A 24,366-nucleotide genomic window follows, 5' to 3' on the forward strand; every position below is an offset into this window, starting at 1 on the left:
GTATCCAGACGGCTTGCAGAGCACTTTGGTATCGGAGAAAACAATATCACGAGAGCCCACAGCGTTGTGGCAGTGATCAGCCACGGCAGACAAGTTCGTCCTGCCATGTTTCAAATCTGCCTTGTGCTCGCGAATGCGGTCTGATACATGTCGTTTCGTTTCCCCAATGTAACAATCACAACAAATGCAACTCAGTTTGTCGACTCCAGGGTGCTGCAAATCAGGAATAACATCCTTTACTGATGGGATTAGATCACGGATTTTGTGTACTGTACTAAATCGGACCTGGATCTTGTGTTTGTTTAAGATTTTGGAAATATTTTTGGTAACGCCTGCTATGTATGGTAACGTGATGGTTTTGGTCAGTCTCAGGGGGTTGTTTCTCAATGGTTGGAGACACAGCTTTGCGGATAATGCGGTCTGAGTATCCATTCATCTTAAGGGTCCGGTGTACATGTTCTAATTCACTGGCCAGGTGGTGTTGGTCAGAAATGCAGTGGGCCCTATGGTATAGTGTTTTGATGAGGAAATTCTTCTGTGCCGGATGGTGGTGGGAATCAGGTTTCAGATAGGAATCTGTGTGGGTGGCTTTCCTGTAGACAGACTGTCCCAAAGAGCCATTGGACCTCCTCTCAAACAGAACATCCAGGAATGGCAGCTTGCCATCCTTATCCACGTCCATGGTGAAATTGATGGATGGGTGTATGGAGTTAATGTGTTCGAGAAACTGGTCCAATACTGACAAGCCATGTGGCCAAATAACAAAAGTGTCATCCACAAATCTCTTTCACAGGGAAGGACGTAGGGTGGATGTCTGGATGGCGTCTGTTTCAAATTTCTCCATGAAAACATTGGCTATCACTGGTGACAAGTGGGAACCCATGGGGGTAACCTCATTTTGTTTGTAGAAAGAACCATTCCAGGTGTTGTACATGTTGGTAAGGCAGTGCCTAATCAGCGCAGGGACATCAGGGTTCAGTCCATGTTGGACTGTCTTCAATTATTGCTATGGTGTCAGGCACTGGAACCTTGGTGAATAGAGAAACCACATCAAAGCTGACGAGGACATCATCAGGGGACACTGAAATGTCCTTGATTAGAGACGCAGTAAGTTGAATTAAGTACTGCTGAAGTGGTCTTGCCAGTAAAGGGAAGCAAAGTATCCGACAGAAAATGGGCTAGTTTGTAGGTAGGTGTGTTGATCGTGGACACGATGGGCCGTAGTGGGGTACCTTCTTTATGGATCTTGGGAAGACCATAGAATCTGGGTGGTCTAGCAGCCGAGGGTTTTATGGAGAGCCGCTTGACTGGTTCGATTAGAGAAGTCGAACTGGCAATGATCTTGTTGGTTTTTGTAGTTCGTAAAGCGCAGCGCATCGTCAGTAGAACACGCACACAGACTGAAGAGGCTTCACCACCATCTTGATCAGCATCACTCGGTGGAGCCCACCTGAGTGGAAGCCTTTTGAGGGAGTTGGAGGGGTTTGGTGGATCATGAATATTTGTGAAACCCATAAATAGCTGAGGCTGCAAAGTAGCCAGATGTTGTACATGAAGCGGCTTCGTTACTGACGGAGGCAAGGCCCTATAAGTGCCTTGCCTCCATCAGTCAGCTCTTTTCCAGTTGCTAGGCTGGACACTAATGTAGGTAGAACAGAGTAGAGCAGAACAATCCAATGTTGTGCTGCAACATGTACCTCTGTATATAGATGCCACGTCTACCACCAACCCGTACTGGCTGGCGTGGTGAAGTATGGCCAAACAACCCCCACGATCCACATGGCCTGTGGATACTATACATTATTTATTCTGAGTAACTGTGTGCCTTGAAATGGGTGGCTCGTAGATGAAATGCTCCGTCCATAGCAGAAATACCCAACTTTACCGATCTCTCTCGATATCTTTACCCCTTTTTTTACTCCAGCTAAAGCCTTCGGTTTTGTTGTCATTCATAAACTTCTTTACAGATTTTCCAACCACCCTCTTCTTGCCCTCCAACAACCTACTGCACTGTACCTGCATAGCACGAGCTGTGGTGATGCGTGCTTCAGATCAAGCACTGGATTCCATTGAGGGACTTATCCCCTGTAATCCAGGTGGATCACTCTCTTCCCAAGGGCACTGAGGTCACCATACCCTGGCTTGCCAGCAGATGGCAGTACAGCAAGTGGATTCATCTCCACTTGCTCCATTGCATTAGATGTGTCTGGGTACTCGGGTTGATCATCAAACTCGCCTCTCCTCCTCCACTCGAGCAGCTGCGCTGTGAGCAACTCAGCTGCGTTTCCACTAACGACCCCTCACGTCCATTCTCATTGACGTGCACACACTCCTTCACTTTGATATTGTAGCTCGTGTTCCTACATGCGGAGGGTTTTGTCACGCGTGGTTCGTTTGATTTAAAAATATAATATATTCTCAACTGCAGTGATTTCCCCCGTACTTTATGTGATGTACAATGGGTGGGAGGCGTTCGTGTGAGTGAATACGTTCATCCAAGCCGCAACGGGATTTGTTCACCCGACGCTGGAGGGACGAGCCGTCTCGAGCACGCCCTGCCCACAGGACGTCCACAACGCGCCCAGGTGTCTCTCAACTCCGTGATCTGTACAAGGAAGCCGCTACTCACACTCGCCTGCCCCTAACATCCACAATTTAACACGGGGGGTGGGGGGCGACCGGTTTATTTATTATTTTTTTAATTTTCTTGTTGTTTATTTTATTATTCATGTATTATTCATACATCTTTCATTTTATTAAAATTATAAAATATTTTATAAACAATATTTTATATTTGTTAATTTAAATTATTTCGTAAAATAAAAAAAATGTATTTCATTATTAACTTACTCATACATAATTAACGTCATTTTAATTATATATTTATTATTTTATTTAAATGCGTAAATTCACGTAACGCATACATTTCATTTACAATCAATTTTATAATTCATTCATATTATAATTTTTATTATAATATGTATTTACTTATTATTAACTTTATTTGCTACTTAATGTTCTTCTGCTATTCGTTGTGTGCAGTTGCGGGATAGGCAGCAGCCAGGCGGCGAGGAGCTGGCGCCACCAACGATTGCCCCGTGGTGTCGGGCAATTTTTTATTAGCGGCTTACAAATTATGGGAGGAGAACGGAGAACCCCGAGGGAGGGAGGAAGGGAAGGGAGGGGAGGGGTTGGAGGGAGGGGAGTGTTGTATCTGCCGGGTCTTGAAAATGTAATAACAATAATCAAAATTAAATTAAATGTAAAAAAAAATCGTAATTATCCAAAATTACATTAATTGATGTAATTATGCACATACATTATGTTAATTTGGGAGACGTCATCGTTTTAGGTTTTGCAATTGCATGCGATTATGCTAATGCATACCGTTATGATAATTAAGCCCTGCCTCGTTGTCGAGGGTAGTATTATCAACCGGGATCATACAATTACTTGCATGAAGTTATGCAGGTGTACTGTAAGTATGCTAGATTAAGCTCGGCTTCGTTGTCTAGGTTCGTATTATCAATCGGTATAATACAATTATTCTCGCTTAACATTTACTGATTATGTCTTAGTGTTTTTATATCAGGTCTCAAATTTCAAATCTCACTGCAGGATGCAGTTCTTATAATTAAGATTATTATGCATGAATTTAGGAAGGCGCCACGCAGACACTTCTGTGTTAAGCAATTTAAATTTCTAAACAAAACCTTAACACTCTAATATGCGAACTCTTATGCTTGGAATTGTTAACACAGTACTCCTGGAGATGTTCTCCTTATTGATCCATACATTTAACCCTCAATGATCACGTTTGTTAACTGGGTAACAATACAATCGATTATTCCTCAGAGTACGCGAGCATAGACGGCGAGAGGAAAACGTCCTTAAACATTCATGCAATGATATTCATACGAAGGCAATAAAGAAACATGTCCCTAAGGCAAAAAGTATACGGCAATTAATTAATGGGCAAGATTATGTAATTAACGAAATGTTTGAAACAATGGTGTGGGGCAGTATGCCTGCTTCAGCAAATACTTATCAATTGGCTAAGGCTTCAATAAATTCGCGGGCAGATTCTATGATCAAGATAAAGATTTCAACACAATATTCTCCCTGTGAGTGTGTAGATTCGTAACTTAGGTTTCTATATGTTTAGTTTTCATCGATAAATTCATTCATAATATTTATGCAAATCAAAAGAAACATAACTACTAAAATACTTCTAAACGACTGTTTCTCCGTAACCCAATGGCAACTGTGTTCTTCGTTATGAGTTGATACTTGACGCACTTATCATGAGTCTTCTTATTGTTGTTAGTCCGGGTATGTGTTGTGTATGGATGTGTCCTTGATCAATTCATTGCGTCAAGCAGACGCCAGGTGATGTGTTGTAATGTGTGGATGTGTGCATATCATATGGACAGCTTGGTTCTTCTTCTTTCTCACGGGCGGCCGGAGTTCTGTCCACAGCTGGTTGGAAGAGTCGGCACGACGCTCGCCGTCGGTGCGCGATGATCTCGTCGTCAGGTAGCACCCGCAGCTCGTCCGCTGGCAGCTGACACCCTTGCTTGGTGGCGCTGGTGACGCTGCGGCGTGCTCTCTCCTGCTCCGTCTCTCTGGCGGTGTCGATTGCACGTGCAGCTGGTTCTCTGTGATGCTGGCTTGGTCGATGCTTGGCGCTTTCCGCCTTTTCTCGACGTTGACTGCTTTACGTTGCCCGCCGTCGCAGAACTCTTCGGTGACTGATCGCCCTTGGTGGCTGGCTGTTATTTTCTGTGGTTGGTCATCTTCTGAAATTGATCGCCGTCTTTTGCCGCTGGTAGCTGTGATAGCGATGTATGGCTCATGTCTCTGTTTTTATGCCAAAATTTCTTCCTCTGGCTCGCCTTCTCACAAAGGACCGGAATTTCCTTTGATTTCGCTCTGTGCTGTGGGGGCGGGGGTTGTACATGTGTCCGTGTGTGTGTGTTCTGATTTATTAAGCCATCTGTTAAGTCTCACCCTGGCTTGATTTCTGTCCCCCTCCTCAGCCATCCTGCCATCAAAGGGAAACAGATGATTCAGATTGCCCCCGAGTGCGTCTTTCTTCTGCAAAAATTAATCTGGAAGGAGGGGGGGCTCCCTCTGTCCGGTGGAGTTCCCCCCCCCCCTCATCTCTTCCCTCCCGGTGTGACATTCTTTTGCCTCTCACAAAGGGGTGTGTTGAGGCTTTTGAAGTTAAACATTTTATTTTACCTCCTATAGCTCGATACCGTACCACTTTGTAGTTATGATTCTGTACGTGACTCAAGGTATGTTTGTGGCAGTATTTACAATGCTTGCATCGTGGTGGTTGATTTTTATTTATAAGAGGAGATTCCCTCTGCCTGAGTATGCAAATTTCTATCATGTGCTGCTGGAAGTCAAAGGCGGTTGGGAGACTCTCTTACTCTATGGAATACATTTATCTTGGTCACGTGATCGACCCACCTCGCCTCATCTCCCCTGGATGACCCCTGGCTTAACTCTTCATCATCATTATTTGGTTTATGTTTTCCACGATTCGTGATTTTACATTGTCATTTCACGTATGTTCCTAGGGTTTATTAACTTTCGTTCCACCATCTGTATCCAGGGATCCGTCCTGTTATACTCGAGTTATATTTTGATGTCCTGAGGTTAGAGGTATAGTTAAGTTTCAGTTAAGCTTCTTAACTGCTGGAATTCACATTTCTTGGTCTTTATAAAGTCACGTAGACGGCAAGAGGTAATAGAATTTAAGGTGAATAACATTAGTATTAAAATGACATGCATGAGAAGTAATAACCCACTAGGTAGATTGTAGTCTGGTTTTTAATCTGAGTGAGTGTGTTGGCAGTCTATGATGTCGACTCATTTTTGTCGCTAAGTTCTGAACTTTAACCGTTGTATTAAGATAAACGAAAAGGAAAATCATTGAAGAATTCGCCTGTTCTTTCGTGGTGCCTGGTTGTCTGTGCTCTTTTAACGGGGGCCTTTGAGGCTACGTAGATTTCCCCCGAGTCTCATTAGTAATTCCCCCCCCCCCTTCTCTTTTGTTTTGGGTTTTATTATATTTTATGGCTTATCTCTGGCTGCCTTGTTCCGAGTGTGAGAGGCAGCTGCTGTGAGGGGAGGGGGGGTTCACTTCACCCCCTTTGGCTCCCAAGCGACACCATGATTGATTAGAAATAATATTGGCAGAATCATTCTTAATATCAATTTTGGAGGAGGGATGGAGTCAATTCCCATTCGGAGGCACTGGTGGGCTGGTCTTGTATGCGACAAGTTGCAATTAAATGTCATCAGTGAACAGAGAAAAATAAATAAAAAGATAAAAAATGTAATATTAATTCACGATCATTGTCAACACAATGCCTGGAATCTTCTCCAGGTGGTCTCCCGAGTTCGGAGGCACATTTATCGTGACATTTTTTCAAATTCCCAGAAGTGTTCACATTTTTTGAAGCACCCTGTATATATAATTGCATACATAATTATTGTATGCATAATTATATATAGTTATTGAAGCACCCTGTATTAATAATTATTGTATATGTAGTGTGACAAAGGAGGCAGAGACTTCTTCGTAGGCAACACTGTTAATTTACTCTAACGTCAGAGAACGTCCCTAACACAGAGAGGTAACGGCCTCTCCCACCCGATAGCCTAGAGGATACGTCCTCATACTTAGTGTGCCCTCACACTATACTCTGCTTAGCGGGTACTGTCACTGGGCCGTTCAGACCTGGCACTGACAAGGGCCGGAGGTCGGAAGTCCCAGGGCACTATCTAGATGTTTTGAGTCTTGAGGTGAGTGCGGACTGACTCATGCTGGGAGAGCTGTCCTTTATATCCTTCCTCTCCCAACCGTCCTGTCTCGAGAGGGTCTGGGTCTAACGATTGCCCCCCCCCCCCAGCCCCCTCCCTCAGTGGGCTTTGCCCCCTCACCCCTGGACAACGGTTATTGTAGTCGTGACTCATACAATACTGCTGTGCAGGTAAGTATGATGCATGTTGCGCATAACAATGCAGCTACACGTGCGTGGAGTTTTTTTTTCAGGGTTAGCTCACGTCAATGTAAACGTTGCATCGTCAAACCCGCCGCCATCCGACGCAGCCAGCCAGTGATGTTCAGCGTCACGTAAAAAGGACGCTCCAATTCACCACTTGCACAGCACTAAACGGTGTGCTGGAGATGTAAACCCACTACGACGTTTACAATTCGAGCGATTACAGCCAAGCATCATCATCAGGCGGGCAGCCAGAGTACGTGGTCCAACCCAAAAACTCGCCTCCACCGTGCAATATCGGTCGCAGAAGCCGACTATGCGTTTAACCAACCGAAAAAAAAAAACCTGTTCAACCCACGTCGCTGTTGACGGAGTGACCACTTTATATTCATCGTCCATGTTGTTGTTGTTGCTGTGCAGCCCAAAACGTGGGCGGGACGGTGCCCTACATGGCCCCGGAACTGCTGCTGGGCTACCGTGTCACCTGCGCTGTGGACATGTGGGCCCTGGGCTGCACCTTGGCCGAGTTGGCCACCGGCAAGGTGCTTTTAGATTCACCAACCGACGAAGAACACCTGCCTTGCTGCATTGAGGTATGGGCGGTGGGTGGGTATGGTGGGTATAGTGGGTTGGTATGGTGGGTGGGTATGGTGGGTGGGTATGGTGGGTATGGGGGTATGGTGGGTCTCTATGGGTATGGGTCTCTGTTGGTCTGCACAGAGACCCATACTCATCGAGACCATACAGATCCACAGAGACTTATACTCATAGAGACCCATACAGACCCACAGAAACCTATACTCATAGAGACCCATACAGACCCACAGAAACCCATACTTATGGAGATCCATGCAGACCCACACTCATAGAGACCCATACAGACCCACAGAAACCCATACTCATAGAGACCCATGCAGACCCACAGATACCCATACTCATAGAGACCCATACAGACCCATAGATACCCATACTCATGAAGTTTTATTCCCTCTCACGGCCACAAACACCAGCGAGGAATATCTAAAATGGTCCAGGGCCTCTCATAGGTTGACTCAGCCTCAAACGAGTACCTGGTGTAGCAGTGTGTAGTAAACATTTCCACTGGGGGAGACAAAGGTGGCCGGGCGTGGTGCTGGGCACCCACCTCCTTGTGTGCCGTTCCGGCCTTCAAAGGTGCTGCTCGCTGCTAACAGCCCTTGCCCCAGCAATGAGATGAGGCTAAGACTAGGAGGGGGGATTGTTGTCTTTGTAACAGTGCTGGCCTCCACACGCGCTGCCTCCGCCAATACTCACCGCTGACAGACGGCACTTGCCCCAATGGGCCTGCTGAGGCTACACCAGCTGTAACCCCCTCCTTCTTTTGTCTTCTTCCCAAACCGTGCGCAGATCCTGGGCATGCCCCCAAAAAAGATGGTGAGTTGAGGGGCTTGGGCAGGCTGGCGGAAGCAACGTAACCCATTCAGTTTTGTTAGGTGGGGGTGGCAGTGAGGCTCTTATAGGGTTCTGGGTTGGCCTGGGGGGGGGGCTCTGATTACCCCGGGGGTGGGGGGTAGATTTGGGATTGGGGCTCTCAGTAGCAGTCGTTAGGAAGCATAGGTGGGTGGGTGAGTGAGCAGGTGGGTGGGTAGGTGAGTGGGTGGGTGAGTGAGTGGGTGGGTGAGTGGGTGGGTGAGTGAGTGGTTGGGTAGGTGAGTAGGTAGGTGAGTGGGTGGGTGAGTGGGTGGGTGAGTGGGTGGGTGAGTGGGTGAGTGAGTGGTTGAGTAGGTGAGCAGGTAGGTGAGTGGGTGGGTAGGTGGGTGGGTAGGTGAGTGGGTGGGTAGATGAGTGGGTGGGTGAGTGGGTATGCAGGTGGGTGAGTGGGTGAGTAGGTGGATAGGAAGTTGGGTAGTTAAGTGGATGAGGTGGTATGTGGGCGACGTGGTGGTTGGTGACTCTGCGTGCGTCTCTCTGTCCCTCTATAGACTCCGAGGCACTCCCCTACAACCTGTCCAAGCAGCGGCCACCAGGAAGCCTCCCCCTGCACCGCGCACTGCAGGGCCACCACCCTCAGCTGGTGGACTTCGTCAGCTGCTGCCTGCAGTACGAACCACACTCGCCCCTCGCTCACCCCCACACATCCCCACACCACTCACCACCACTCACTCACCCCCACTCACCACCCCATACCTGTCAACACCTTATCAGTGCCCTACCTTACTACAGACCCAATTCAGACCTGTATTGGTCACCTCGTGACCCTTATAAATCTCAACGTTCATCCTAAAAAGTCCCATCACAAGGGAGAAACACAAACAAATAGACACAAACTATTTTTGTTGTTTATATTGAAACGGCTGCACTCTGTATGGACCTGAAAACTCAATTTCCCTGTACAAGAACAGAGGGCAAACAGTATTGGTTAACAGCTGTGGTGTAGTGTAGTGTATAGTGTGGTGCATAGTGTAGTGTATCGCGTATAGTAATGCAGTGTAGTGTCTAATAATGTAGTAGTGTAGTTTATAATAGTGTAGTGTAGTGTGTAAAAATGTAGTAGTGTAGTGTATCGTGTAGTTGTAGTAGTATAGTGTGTAGTTATGTAGTGTAATAGTATAGTGAAACGTAATGTAGTAGTGTAGTGTGTAGTCTATAGTAGTGTGGTGTATAGTGTAAAGTGTAGTGTATAGTAATGAAGTGTGTAGTAATGTAGTATAGTATAGTGTATAGTAGGATACAGATTATAGCGTACCTGTGAACCCCTTATCCGTGCCCTACCTTACTACAGACCCAACTCAGACCTTTATTGGTCACTCCGTGACCCTTATAAATCTCAACGTTCATCCTGCAAAGTCCCATCACAAGGGACAAACACAAATAGACCAATTATTTTTGTTACCCAGAATTGAAACAGCTGCACTCCGTACAGACCTGAAAACTCAATTACCCTGTACAAGAATATGGAATAAACCGTACGGGTTGACAGCTCTGCCACACACTCACTACCCACCACCACTCCCTCCCCCCACGCCACCATCTCCCCACTCTCCCCCCACCTCCCACCCTGTCAAATCATCTCACCATGCCCCTCTCACCACGTGTGCGTCTCCCCCCCACCCCTCCCTCCCCATGCGTCTCCCAACAGATGGGATCCGAATCTCCGGATGACGCCTGAGCAGGCGCTGGCTCACAGCTGGCTCCAAACCACCACCACCACCGCCGCCGCCGCCGCCACCGCCACCGCCACCAGGGCAACCACCAGCATCTGGGCCACCCCCACCGCCAGCAAGACCACCCCCACCGCCAGCGAGACCACCCCCACCACCACCACCATCCGAGCCACCACCACCAGCTGGGCCACCCCCACCACCAGCGAGGCCACCACCGCCACCATCCGGGCCACCACCACCACCAGCGAGGCCACCCCCACCACCAGCGAGGCCACCCCCACCACCAGCGAGGCCACCCCCACCACCAGCGAGGCCACCCCCACCACCAGCGAGGCCACCCCCACCGCCAGCGAGACCAATCCCACCACCACTATCCGGGCTACCACCACCAGCTGGGCCACCACCACCATGAGCAGCAGCGTCGGCACCACTCCTGTGCAGGGCTCTGCAGCTGCTGAGCCACGGTGAGCCTCTCTCTGTGTACCTCGCCTGGTACGCAGGAGGACGTGGGTTCGATCCCGACCCTGATGAGACATTAACGACCTCGCCTTGTACGCAGGAGGTCGTGCGTTCGATGCCGACCCTGATGAGAAGTTAATTACCTCGCCTGGTATACATGAGGTCGTGGGCTCGATACCGCTGCTGCTGTATATTTGCAGTCTGCGTTTCTCTCCCCGTGGTGGTCACCGCGTGGATTCTTCTCAGGGTCCTCCAGATTTTCCAATCCACGTTGAGAACCGTCGTCACGCACTTCGAGTATTTGACTGCCGATATAATATGTCCACGCGATGAAGATGATGTTGTCAGCCCTCTTTAATCGGCTATCAGCTGAGATGGCCAAGTCGCTTCTGGTCTACGTGGGACAATAGGTCTCTGTGGTTCTATGGGTCTCTATGATTATGGGTTTCTGTGGGTCTATGTGTCTCTGAGGGTCTATGGGTCTCTGGGGTCTGTATGGGTCTCTATGAATATGGGTCTCTGTGTGCCTGATGATGACAATGATGATGATGACGATGATGAGGATGACCACGATGATGATGACAACGATGATGATGATGATGACGACGATGATGATGACAATGATGACGATGAGGATGACGATGATGATGATTGCGATCAGGATGACGACGACGATGATGACGATGCTGATGATGATGACGATGATGATGACTATTATGATGACGATGATGACGATGATGATGACGACGATTATGTTGACGATGATGACGACGATGATGACGATGATGGACGATTATGATGACGATGATGATGATGACGACGATGATGATGATGATGACGATGATGACGATGTTGATGATGATGATGTGCTGCTGTGGTGCTCCTGCCTCTCTCTTCACAGAGCGGAGCCGGAGGAGAAGCTCCCATCGCCATTGCCATCGTCCCCGCTCACCCAGACATTTGGAGAGGGGACGGAGGTGGTGGAGGTGGTGGAGACGCAGGAGGAGGATGACGACAACGAGGAGGAGGAGGATAAAGAGGAGAAGGAGGATGGAAAGGAGAAGGAGGAAGAGGAGGAGGAGAGGGTGCGAGGGGTCCTGGCGCGTGTGGGCAGGGCGCTCCGCTCACTCCGCTCGCTGCTCAGCCGCCTGCTGTTCTATGGTGGGCGGCCCACAGCAGAGTAGCGGAGTGGACCCCCACTCACCACCCACACTCACCACTCACACTCACCACCCACACTCACCACCCCACACTCATCAACCACACTCACCACTCACACTGACCACCCACACTCACCACCCCACACTCACCACCCCACACTCATCACACTCACCACCCACACTTACCACACCACACTCACGACCCACACTCACCACTCACACTCACCACCCACACTCACCACCCCACACTCACCACCCACACTCACCACCCACACTCACCACCGACACTCACCAAACTCACCACCCCAACTCACCACCCACAGTCACCACACTCACCACCCACACTCACCACCCACACTCACCACACCACACTCACCACCCACACTCACCATCCACACTCACCACACAATGGACGAGAGCCTGCCAAGCCACGTGCGCGTGTGAAGAGTTAGGATAGAGATACAAAAATAAGTTATAATGTAATAACGTGTACATATATATCTAGACCATTGTTTGTTTATCGATTGTTGTTGTTAATAAATAAGCGGACTCAACAGAACGTTGCAGTTGTGTTTGTTGTGGCGAGTTGCTGCTCCCTGGGGTCTCAGGTGACTTGGATCCAGATGTTGACTATCTCGCCTGGTACACAGGAGGTCGTGGGTTCAATTCCGACCCTGATGAGATGCTAACTACCTCGCCTGGTTACGCAGGTCGTGGGTTCGATCCCGGACCCTGATGGGATGTTAACTACCTCGTCTGGTTACGCAGGAGGTGGTGGGTTCGATCCTGACCCTGGTGAGATTTTGACTACCTCGCGTGGTATACAGGAGGTCGTGGGTTTCTGTCCCGACCCTGACGATTCCTGCTGCTGTATATTTGGAGTCTACGTCTCTCTCTCATCATCACAGTGGCTAGGAAATGTTAATTACCTCGCCTAGTGTACGGGAGGTCGTGGGTTCAATTCTACCCTGATGAGATGTTAACTACCTCGCCTGGTTACAAAGGAGGTGGTGGGTTCGATCCCGACCCTGATGAAATTTAACTACCTCGCCTGGTACGCAGGAGGTCGTGGGTTCCATCCCGACCCTGAAGATGCCTGCTGCTGCTGTGTATTTGGAGTCTGCCCAGCTCCGTGTCTCATCAGCAGAAGCAAGAGACAGGCTTTGCTTGAACCAATGGAGGTGAACTGCCCAGATGTTTGTTGTCAGATGCACCTAGCCTGGCACAGCAGTCAACCCATGGCACCTGCTGGATCTGTCCCGTGACCTCCTACTCCACCTAGCCTGGCACAGCAGTCAACCCATGGCACCTGCTGGGTCTGTCCCGTGACCTCAAATTGCACCTAGCCTGGCACAGCAGTCAACCCATGGCACCTGCTGGGTCTGTCCCGTGACCTCCTCCTGCACCTAGCTTGGCACAGCAGTCAACCCATGGCACCTGCTGGATCTGTACCGTGACCTCCTACTCCACCTAGCCTGGAACAGCAGTCAACCCATGGCACCTGCTGGGTCTGTCCCGTGACCTCCAATTGCACCTAGCCTGGAACAGCAGTCAACCCTTGGCACCTGCTGGGTCTGTCCCGTGACCTCCTCTTCCACTTAGCCTGGCACAGCAGTCAACCGATAGCACCTGCTTGGTCTGTCCCGTGACCTCTGCCTGCACCTAGCCTGGCACAGCAGTTAACCCATGACACCTGCTGGGTCTGTCCTGTGACCTCCTCCTGCACCTAGCCTGGCAAAGCAGTCAACCCATGTCACCTGCTGGGTCTGTCCCGTGACCTCCTCCTGCACCTAGCGTGGCACAGCAGTCAACCCATAGCACCTGCTGGGACTGTGCCGTGACCTCTTCCTGTACCTAGCCTGGCACAGCAATCAACCCATGGCACCTGCTGAGTCTGTCCCGTAACCTCCTCCTGCAACGAGCCTGGCACAGCAGTCAACCCAAAGCACCTGCTGGGTCTGTCCAGCAACCCTTCGAAACTTCACATGGCCTCATAAGTGCCGTGGTGACGTCAAAAGTGGGATGGGACACGTGTCTGAGTTACAATTAATGAGTTCTGCACGGGTCGTCATTAACAAAGCTTACCTAACCGATCCACAATACAAATTGCAATCACCTTTACTGGCTACTCCGAATAGGCTTCCATAGGTTTTACATCAAACCTTCCACCACATTTCCTACACGACATAACCATCTTCTTATCCACACTACAAATTACAATCACCTCCACAGGCTATTCCCATAGCCTCCATTACCTGTCCTCACGTTCCCCAATTTGCTTAAGAAACCACGCTTATCCGCACTATGCATTAAAATCGCCGTCGCCGGCCAATCAAATAGAGCACCCATAGGCTCTCACGTTTCCTGCCCTCCACATTCCCTACATGACATAAGCTTCGCTAACTATCCGCACTACAATTGCCTTCGCCGGCAAACTCCCATAGAGCTCCCATCGTCTCCTATGTTAAGCTACCACCACATTCCCCAGTTTTCGCTTAAGAAACCACGCTTATCCATAGAGACACAAAGAGACCCATAGTTCAGTTCAGTTCATTTATTAGGTATAGCCCTGTGAGCCATTCAGCTCTTGAATAGGGTGCAACCGCAACCAACTAAAAAAAGAACAAGAAACATCTTAAAGTGACTACATGCAACAGAAAAAATCCAGGAAAAAAACAGCAAAGTCTTCCAGAAAAAGCACCGCATATCAACGCTGTGTGCAAAAATCCCAGTGGGATGCTTGTCAAACAATAACAACCATAAGACAATTTCAATTGCAGTTACCAGTCTAACTCTGTGTATTTCAACAAACAAATATGGCTAAACCAGAACCTTTTCGAAATCACCAAAATAAAGCTATAAAAACAATGTAACAGTGATCACAGGAATTGTGATTACAATTTAACAATAAACGATATACGTGACATGCACGACCAATTCTAGATTTGAAGCTTTCGTGACTGCAAGGATCCATACTCTTTGGTTCAATTCGGTAAAGTCACGTAGGTAAAAAATAAAACAACAAAAATCACGACGTTTCGACCACAATACAAGCAGCCTTCATCAGGTGAAGGGACTGTGTTGTCATGAGGACAGCGTTGGAGTGAAAATAGCCAAGCCCAGGTCGCGTCCTTTAAGCTGTAAAATCTAGAATCCACAAAACTTACCTCACATAGAGACCCACAAACTCACTTCACACAGAGACCCACACACTGAGACCTACACACTCACCACACACAGACACACATTGAGACCCACAAACTCACAACACAGAGACCCACAGACTCACCTCACACAGAGACCCCCAGACTCACCACACACAGACACCCACACTCACCTCACAGACACCCACAGACTCACCTCACACAGAGACACACAGAGACCCACAGGCTCACCTCACACTGAGACACACAGACTCACCACACAGACACACAAAGAGACCACAGACTTACCTCACACAGAGACCCACAGACTCACCACACACAGACACGCACACTCACCTCACAGACACCCACAGACTCACCACACACAGACACACACAGACACCCACACTCAAACCACACAGAGACCCACAGATTAACCTCACACAGACACACACAGACTCACCACACAGACACACAAAGAGACCACAGACTCACCTCACACAGAGACCCACAGACTCACCACACAGACATACAAAGAGACCACAGACTCACCTCACACAGAGACCCACACTCAAACCACACAGACACCCACAGACTCACCTCACACAGAGACCCACAGGGCCACAGACTCACCACACACAGACACGCACACTCACCTCACAGATACCCACAGACTCACCTCTCACAGAGACTCACAGACTCTCCACACACAGACACCCACACTCAAACCACACAGACACCCACAGATTCACCTCACACAGAGACCCGCAGACTCACCTCTCACAGAGACTCACAGACTCTCCACACACAGACACCAACACTCAAACCACACAGACACCCACAGACTCACCTCACACAGAGGCACACAGACTCACCACACAGACACACAAAGAGACTCACAGACTCACCACACACAGACACCCACACTCAAACCATACAGAGACCCACAGACTAACCTTACACAGACACACAAAGTGACCCACACAATCACCACACAGAGCACCCAGAGACTCATCACTTAGAGACCCGCAGACTCTCCACACAAAGACCCACAAACTCACCTCACACAGAGACCCACAGACTCACTACACAGAGACCCACAAACTCACCACACAGAGACCCACAAACTCACTTAACACAGAGTCCCACATACTACCACACCGCTGTCATCGCACCAGCACCACGGTGCATCACGTGGCACCGCCTAGCTACTACCACTACCACACCCCTGTCATCGCAACCAGCACCACGGTGCGTCACGTGGCACCGTCTAGCTGCTACCACTACAACACCGCTGTTATCGCACCAGCACCACGGCGTGTCTACCACTACCACACCGCTGGTCATCGCACTACGACACGTTAATTTTTAAATGTATGCACACGTATACAGTAAAACCTTGGATTGCGAGCATAATCTGTTCCGGAAACGTGTTTGTAATCCAAAGCACTCGTATATCAAGGCACTCGTATATCAGTTGTGATCATGTGACGCTCGTTAGACAAAGCGTATACGTACTACTCGTATTGCAAGACCTCGTTCGTTTATCAAATTAATATTTATTTAAAAATTTTGCTCGTCTTGCAAAACACTCGCAGACCAAGACCAAGTTTCTCGCAATTCAAGGTTTTACTGTATTTATATTTTTATACGTAAAATGTTCAATTATTTTTTTACGTGTTCATATAACTACTTGTGGTAAGTACCCGGCGTTGCCCGGGCGACAAAGGCAGACAAACACATGGACTTACACACGGACATCGACCCACACACATAGAAAACATCGACTTAGATGCACACACACACGGTTAAACCCAGGATGGATCGTGAGCAGGCCAGCCTAAATGTTTCGAACCGGCGAAGATGTTCCATTAAGGGGGTGCACGTGTCGCAAGCGTAGAGAAGGGAGGGAATTACCGTGGAAGAGAAGACCTGGAGCTTCATGCGGAGCGAGAGACCAGGTACCTTCCACACAGCATAACGCAGCCGATGAAAATATAATGACGCTCGACTGATTTGGAGTGGGACCTCTGCTGTTTAACCGGAGCTGGTCATGAGTACACTGGGCAGGTATGGGAATCTCTGCAATATCTGCACAACTGCCGCATCACCAATTGTGAGTTGTGGCGGTGGATTGTCCGATGGTACAAAATACCCAGGCAGGTGCTTAGTTTTGGTAGGGCTGATGGTAAGGCCCAACCTCTTAGTGGCACGCTCCAGGTTCAGCAGCAGCGACTCCAACTCCTCCTCTGAGTGAGTAGCAATCACCAGAGCATCGGCATACATAACATGGTTGAGAAATAGGGAGCCATCCCTTGACCGCACCCGGGCATCGATCAGCCTCCCATTGTATCTGTATCACATGGTAATTCCTCCGGTACAGCCATTGAAGGCTTCACCAACTACGTGGTCAAAAGATATGTTAAATAATGTGGGAGCCAGAGGACATCCCTGTCACACCCCAAGGTGTAGAGGGAATGGCTGTGACTGACGGCCTGTAGTTTGACGCAGGGCCGCTCAATATCATAACGGTCCTTAAGTATCGTGAGCAAAGGGGGAGGGACTCCGAAAGCATGAAGAACACCAAAGGCCTGGCCTACTGATAGTATCATAGGCCTTGACCAGGTCAATAAAACAGACACATAGACTCACACGCACACATGGAGCTACAGACATGCAAAGAAATGGACTCACACTAACTCACATGGAGCCACACACACAAAGCGACTATCACACACGCCCATGGACTGACACACACAGACATATTGACTCACACACACAAACACATAGACGTACACACACACACATATGGAGTCACACATGCATAGACATCCACTTTAGATACGCACACATGGAGTTACACACATATATATCGACGTACACACATACAGCAACTCACACACACACATCGACTTACACACGGACATACGTGGACTAAAAAACACACATTGACGTATAGTACACTGATGTACTTACACGCATATCAACTAAGACACACACACGCATTGACTTACACACACATATCGAGTGACACACACACATGTATGGATTTACACACACATGTGGACTACAACACACATATGGACTGACAACACACATACACAGCGACGTACACACACACACATCGACTGACAAACATAGACGCACAAACGCACGTTAAGTTACACACTCAGATGGTGCCATGCACACACATCGACTAGCACACAAACATGGACTAACACACACATAGAGTGACTGATACGCACACAAATGGACTGACACGCACACTTGGACTGACACACACAAACACTTCGACGTACACACACACATCGGGTGTTGTCCGTTCGAAAAAGACAGACACACATGGACTTAAATACACGTATGGACCTACACGTACACATATGGACTCAAACACACACACAACTCGACTCAAACACAAACACATTGACTTACATACACACATATGAACTTACACACACATATGAACTAACACACACATGGACTAACACACACACATTTGGATTTTTGATTGATGAGCTGGCACTGCTAAGGTTCTGGATTCGAAATTAGGTCAGCACTCAGACCTCTGAGCGATGTGGCCATATCTCTCTTGCGAGAATCGAGAATATAGGTTTATCATGCGCGATTGAAGTTATATCTAAAAACCAAGATCTCACTTCTGCTACGCGTTATCTGCACACATACTAGCTTACGTTTTGATAACTGTGATGGAAGGGGTTATCTTCGTGCAGTCATTCGTGACCGGGTTGAGACCATCAACTCACCAAACCTGACTGTGCAGTTTCATTACAGGCGAATGCCTGGATTTGAACAAATGTTTTCAGTGATGCTGGTTCAAAGGGGTTGTGGATGTGATAATGAAGATACTGAATGCAAACACAATCCAATGATTTTTTAAAGATATTTTATTTTGCATCACAAGCCCAAAGCATTGCAGAACATGCAACTGACTAGTTGCATGCAATTCCCTATAATTAAAGAGCATGCAATTGTAATCTAAATACATTAATCCAGATGGTGGTGCTGATGGAAATGATAGCACTGCAAGAGAAGTTCTTTAATTTTCTGGTGTCACCTTTGGAGAAATTGTTGGTAATTCGAGGCCAGTTATCATTATTTGTATATTCATTGTAGTGTGAAATGGAAAACAAATATGAGCGTTTTTGAAAATAGGTGTCCCAACACAAATGAAGATTGGTTGATTGTTTGAGGACTCTTTATCTTTCCGTCATCGTTTTGTTTGGTATCATTCACACGTGGATGTCTTCTCTCTATAATTTTAGTAGAAATGTTGGTCAAGTCCATCGATTTTTCTGTTCGTGGCAGCATGCAGAAACTGTATTGTCAAGATATATGGTTGTATGATTTTGCCGTGGAGAATGTCCTTAGCTGTGTGCTTCGTGTGAGTTTTCACTCTTCAGCTTCTCATTTCTGAAGCCCATAAAGCTTCACCTCTTTTACCTCCTTCCAGTCATTTATGTCGGTCATCCAACTTGTACTTTGATGTTTTGAACCCCTCCAGATTTGCACTCTACCGATCAGCGTTGCCTATGCCAGTGTGTATTGTCTTGTTACATTGCCCAAACCACTGCAGGAAGTTTTTTTTCCATTTGCTTTTGCTAGTTCGGGCTCATTCTCACGTAAGTAAATGGCAAAAGTAACGTTAAAAATGATTTATTATCTGTGAAATGATAGTTAGATTGTAAAATCAAATATTATGAAGATACCCTCTCCTGTGTTGGTTTGATCTGGAACTGTTTTTGTCGTCGTTTTGTTGCATTGCCCAAGTTAGCATTTAATGTTGAAAAATCGGCCGCAATGTACTTATGCTATTTGTACTTATATACTTTATTTATTCGTATTTCTTTATATAAGTTTAATCTACTGGCTTACCTTTGATCTACTTTTTACTCCTATCGTGTTTTGTATTGTTTGTTGTTGTAACTTGCTGACTCGCCCCTACTGGACATCTGTAAAAAAGAGATCAATTTATCGTCGGATTCCTCCGGGATAAAGACAGATTATGATCATTCCATTGTGATTTCTGAGCGAACAGACTCAATTATGTACGGTATGTGCGAGAAAAATTCGTTGAAATAACTGCATCTCCGTGTAAATTATTTTTTCACCGATTCAAAGGTTCCTTAATTGCACGAACTGAAATCTCCCAAATGGCATATGTATTGCATCATATTTTATACCGCAGGGTTCAATAAACTATTAAATAAAGATAGGCAGCGTTGAATGCAGCATGCAGTTAGTAAAGCGCAGCACGTGCGTGCTTTTCCGGTGCCGTTTCACTTTTCCTTTGTTACTACAGTCGCCTTGGTGTAGGCGAGGCCCTTGTAGACACCCTCCATTGGGATGTCGTAGGTGGCGCCGTTCAATAAGGAGATGCGCACCGTACCCTTGTACGGGAGGTCGATTTCCGCGCGACCGATATTGATGTCGATCGCAGTGGTCTTGTGTGGAGGAACCGTGACGTTGAATGAGAGGAGCTCGGTTTTCGATTCTGAATTCTCCACGGCGTGCGTACTCTCGGTGCTAACGGTAAAACTAAAGCCAGCTTCAACATCCACGACATCCGGAACGCCGGCTGAGACGGTGAGGCTCACGGTTGCCTCCAGCTTGTTTGTGATCGACCAGGAGGAGGTTTTGGTCACGGTCTTGGAGGTTTCAATTTTATAGGTTTGGGGGACAGAACCAGTATTCTTGTAACTGAGTGATTTGATCTCTTCCATCTGGACTTTTGGAAGCTCCCTGTGCAGTGTAGGGTATGTCACGTTGATCAATTCTGAACTTTTAACCGAATTAATGAAGAGGAAGCCCATGCTGTCGATGTCTGAACCGCCTTTGCCCATAATTCCAAGGCAGATTCCAGAGCGGATGTCGACTGGGTACTCGGTCTTTAGGCCCCAGTCTGTCATCTTCACGAAGAATTCCCTGCCTTTGGTTGTCCTGAACTTGAAGGCGCCCAGGCGTGAGCCAGCCCCATTCCCCCACAGTGAGAGGGACGAAAACAGCTCCCCGGGCTGGAACACAAACTCTTTGTGAGATCCCGAGGGACTGCCGTACTGTGCAGTCCTTCCGTCCGTCAGCCAGGCCTTCACGCACTTGATCTGCCACCCTCCAACCCACACCCAGATTTTTTCCAGCGTTGCTCCATTTTTCCTCCCATCAAAACTGAAGGCTGTTCCTCCTTGTCCTCCACAGGTGTGTAAGGCCAATGCATAAGGCATTTTCTCCTTTCTTCCTGCACATTACAAGATACAGATTTGTTTAAATTATGAAAGGTCAAACATTGTGATATTCACAGTTTGACTTTCAAAACCACATTTTATTGACACCTCTGTAATAGTTATGTACTTCTAAATTTGCATGTCGACTCAGACTTTATCGACAATTCAATAACAAATATCACTATTGCGAAAAAACGGTGATAAAGCAGTACAGCATCATGTTGGGAAATTGTAAAAAAAAACACACATTGTATCAGATTAATAACTCGTAATGCCTAACTTACAGCTAAAGACAATGAAAGAGGAGCAGACAGTGACAAGGTTAGATAATTTACAAGAATAACTGTTTGAGGTTAAGAGAGCCTTGTCTGCAAGAGAAATACAGCTTCTCTGAAATAAAAGTTGACAAACACAGTACAGCAAATCCTTCCGTCGAGGTTTTACTGTTTTGGGCCAAATTTATTTAGGTACTCTTCGCCGATTGTGCCCCGGTGGCTCGAACATTCGCAGTTGATCTAGAGATTCCTGTATGCATGATATATGTACTGCTCGCGATTATGCTGCCATGAAAGTACACAATGCGCAATCTTGTCCCCATCTTATTGCCCAAGTGGCCCATCGTGGTATCCCAGGCCACGTGGTGTTCCTAGATTCCAGTGGGTAGACAGTGAGGTTCAGCCGCTCACGATTTTAACTTCCTGCAGTGAACAGTACTGTACACGGTTACCTATACAGTACATCTACGAATAGCCCCTCCTGTATTCAAAAAGCTTTCTTTAAGATGTTTGATTCAAGCATAGCCTCATCCATATGGGATCACAAAATAGCGCAAATAGATTTTCATTCCCTTACGTTACTTAGGAGAGATCGGGGCCTGACCCTTTGCAGATTTCCTAAAATAGAACAAAGCAATCGCTTTCAGAACTTTATTCAATAGATCAACAAGAAAAAGTAAAGGACATGTAAAAACTGGGAGAAGGCTCGGTGAGGTGCTGGTTATTTGCTGCGGTTACCTAAGCTCCTATCAAATATAGATCGCGTGTCCTGAAACCATTATTCACGGTTTCTAACACATTGGGGAAATGCAACCACAGGTGAATCTCATTCCACTCCTTCATATGTAGACAATCGCCTCTGTGGGGCGACCAATCACTAACAATAGAATGCACAAGGGGTAACTGGCCTGGCTGGAGAGTGATAGGCTTGGAAAGGGTGGGGGACCTTCCAAATAAGGTTACCAAAATATCGGGGACACCATCCAAAGCTACAAACAAAAACTTTGACCACATCACTCACCCAATCTTGGATGGTCTGGTGGAAAAAAAGGAAATGAAAAGTTCGTGCAGGAGATTGAGACCGGGTTAGAGCCAAAACTAGAAAGCTGAGGGGGAAAGGCTGCTGGGACAGGACATTCCTCACCAGAAATGGACTCAAATATGGTTAGGCTCAGACAGTAGGCCGCAGGTCCCTTCCTCTATACATAATTTAGTTCAAATTCACACATTCCTCTCCTAATTGCCCTAGATACTACAATGGACGGTACAGATGTAACTGAATGCCTTCTGGCCGTGCCCAGATATTTTAGAATTATACGAGAATTTAACGGATTATTTTAATCGGAACTTGGCACACAGCTGAGCCCCTCAGTGGACTAAACTTTGCGGGGCTTGAAACCAAAAGGGCTATCGGTACGCCAATATGCCTTACTGAAAACCGGATATATTGTAGCAAGAAAGACAATATTAGCAAATTGGAAACAAGAACCCCCTCTTGGAGACTCTGGCACAGAACTATTCGTGCCTTGGCGGGAATCAGCTCCTTAACCAGGATCTACCAGGAATATAATAAGAGTAAGAGGAAATGTGGTCCCCATTTTTATTGACCCTGCGTGAATAACCAGAAAAGTAGGAAGCGGGGCAAGGGGATGAACTCCAGACACTGAAACATTCCAATAGGCACTGTTGCTCCTAGGGGAAAATAAGAAGGATAAGCCCAGACATCACGCTTATTTTACTTTGTTTCCTGTCTAGTTTGGATAAATTATTCCCCTTCCTCCCCCTTGTCCTCTTCTTCCCCTTCCCAGTTAATCTGCTGCTCCTGATCGTTGCCTCTGTGGTAGGTCAGCGAGCCCAATGGCATCCAGACGGGTCCCCATTTAAGGATTTATTGCACCGGGTTCGACACACGTTCGTAATTGGTATCTCCCTCTGTGATGGCCATGTTCTGGACAAAAAAAAACATGCATTGGATAAAAAAGGGTGGAAGATTGACCCAGGACATCAAGAGTCGTGTTTTTCTTCTTCATGTGATGCAGTGTGGATATCAAAGAGAGAGAGAGAGGAGGGAGACAGGAAAAGAGCAAAGTGAGAGGGGAGGCACGAGTATTGCGCAATCGACGTCACTTTTATACAGACAAACGTCATCAATGCATTTGTATGTAAAGTTTTTCCTGAACATTTAAACCAACGTTGCATGATTGTCAATTGAATTCACATCTTTATATTTTTAGGAGTTGCTTGCTGCTGATGCTGTTATACGTTGTTTTTTCACTGATTTGTGACAGTACCTTACAGAACGGATTTTTAGTGAAAATAAACACAGAAATCCGCTAGCATCTTGTTTTGCCAACATTACACCAAGCAGGCAGGTTCTCAAGGGGTGCCAGCTCAGAGGCACTTACCTGGGTGTCACCTGTCCACCACACACACCAACTGAATTTTTAAGAACGAGACCAGTCAGGAGTAACCCACACACTCACCTTAAGGTTCTCTTCCCAGAGCATGCTTTTCTATCACCAGAACACTGTCATTTATACTACTGTTGCACAGGCCACGTGATCCAGCCACAGCCTAAATTATACATCGCTTCGCATCACTCACGTCAGAATAGTTTATGTAACTATAGTTTGGCATATTTACAGAAATTATGAATATTTAATCTATCATACATATTTAATTTTCAAAGTTGAACCTCTCTTTCTTTTTCATGATGACGAGGTGGAGTGAATCAATGAGTGGTGTATTATCAAACAAGGTTCTTCCAACATTATGGAACCTTGTTTCCGCGCCAAACATCGTAAACCTTCCATTAAAAAATATTCTGAAGCAGAAAACTAGTAGTGCCAGATACACCAGCCACATTTATAAATATGTTGTGTAACATAGATCCTTACTCACCGTGTAGCAATATTTTAATGTAGATGT

The 24,366-nt window shown here is 47.1% G+C and overlaps 2 protein-coding genes across 2 annotated transcripts; one reads left to right on the forward strand and one right to left on the reverse strand.

Annotated features, from left to right (window-relative positions):
• Positions 1-10,156: 10,156 nt before the first annotated feature.
• Positions 10,157-13,523, forward strand: LOC142908047 (uncharacterized). The gene is made up of 2 exons (XM_076058216.1): positions 10,157-10,626; positions 11,523-13,523. The coding sequence occupies exons 1-2, from the start codon at positions 10,157-10,159 to the stop codon at positions 11,803-11,805; spliced, it is 753 nt and encodes a 250-aa protein (XP_075914331.1). The 3' UTR covers positions 11,806-13,523.
• Positions 13,524-18,811: 5,288 nt separating this feature from the next.
• Positions 18,812-24,037, reverse strand: LOC142908023 (aerolysin-like protein). The gene is made up of 2 exons (XM_076058158.1): positions 23,922-24,037; positions 18,812-21,177 (listed from the first exon to the last, which is right to left on the reverse strand). Exon 2 carries the CDS (start codon positions 21,161-21,163, stop codon positions 20,222-20,224), a length of 942 nt encoding a protein of 313 aa, XP_075914273.1. The 5' UTR covers positions 21,164-21,177; positions 23,922-24,037; the 3' UTR covers positions 18,812-20,221.
• Positions 24,038-24,366: the final 329 nt, after the last annotated feature.

The sequence above is a fragment of the Petromyzon marinus genome, assembly GCF_048934315.1.
Source record: "Petromyzon marinus isolate PM22_M1 ecotype Great Lakes invasive population chromosome 68 unlocalized genomic scaffold, UKy_Petmar_22M1.pri1.0 chr68_unloc.1, whole genome shotgun sequence".
Taxonomy (NCBI): domain Eukaryota; kingdom Metazoa; phylum Chordata; class Hyperoartia; order Petromyzontiformes; family Petromyzontidae; genus Petromyzon; species Petromyzon marinus.

Excerpts from the sequence above, each read along its gene's own strand:
- LOC142908047 (XM_076058216.1), top strand. The coding sequence starts at position 10,157 with ATGACGCCTGAGCAGGCGCTGGCTCACAGCTGGCTCCAAACCACCACC. Across the intron at positions 10,627-11,522 it reads TCTGCAGCTGCTGAGCCACG|AGCGGAGCCGGAGGAGAAGC; the intron begins GTGAGCCTCTCT and ends CTCTCTTCACAG.
- LOC142908023 (XM_076058158.1), bottom strand. The coding sequence starts at position 21,163 with ATGCCTTATGCATTGGCCTTACACACCTGTGGAGGACAAGGAGGAACA.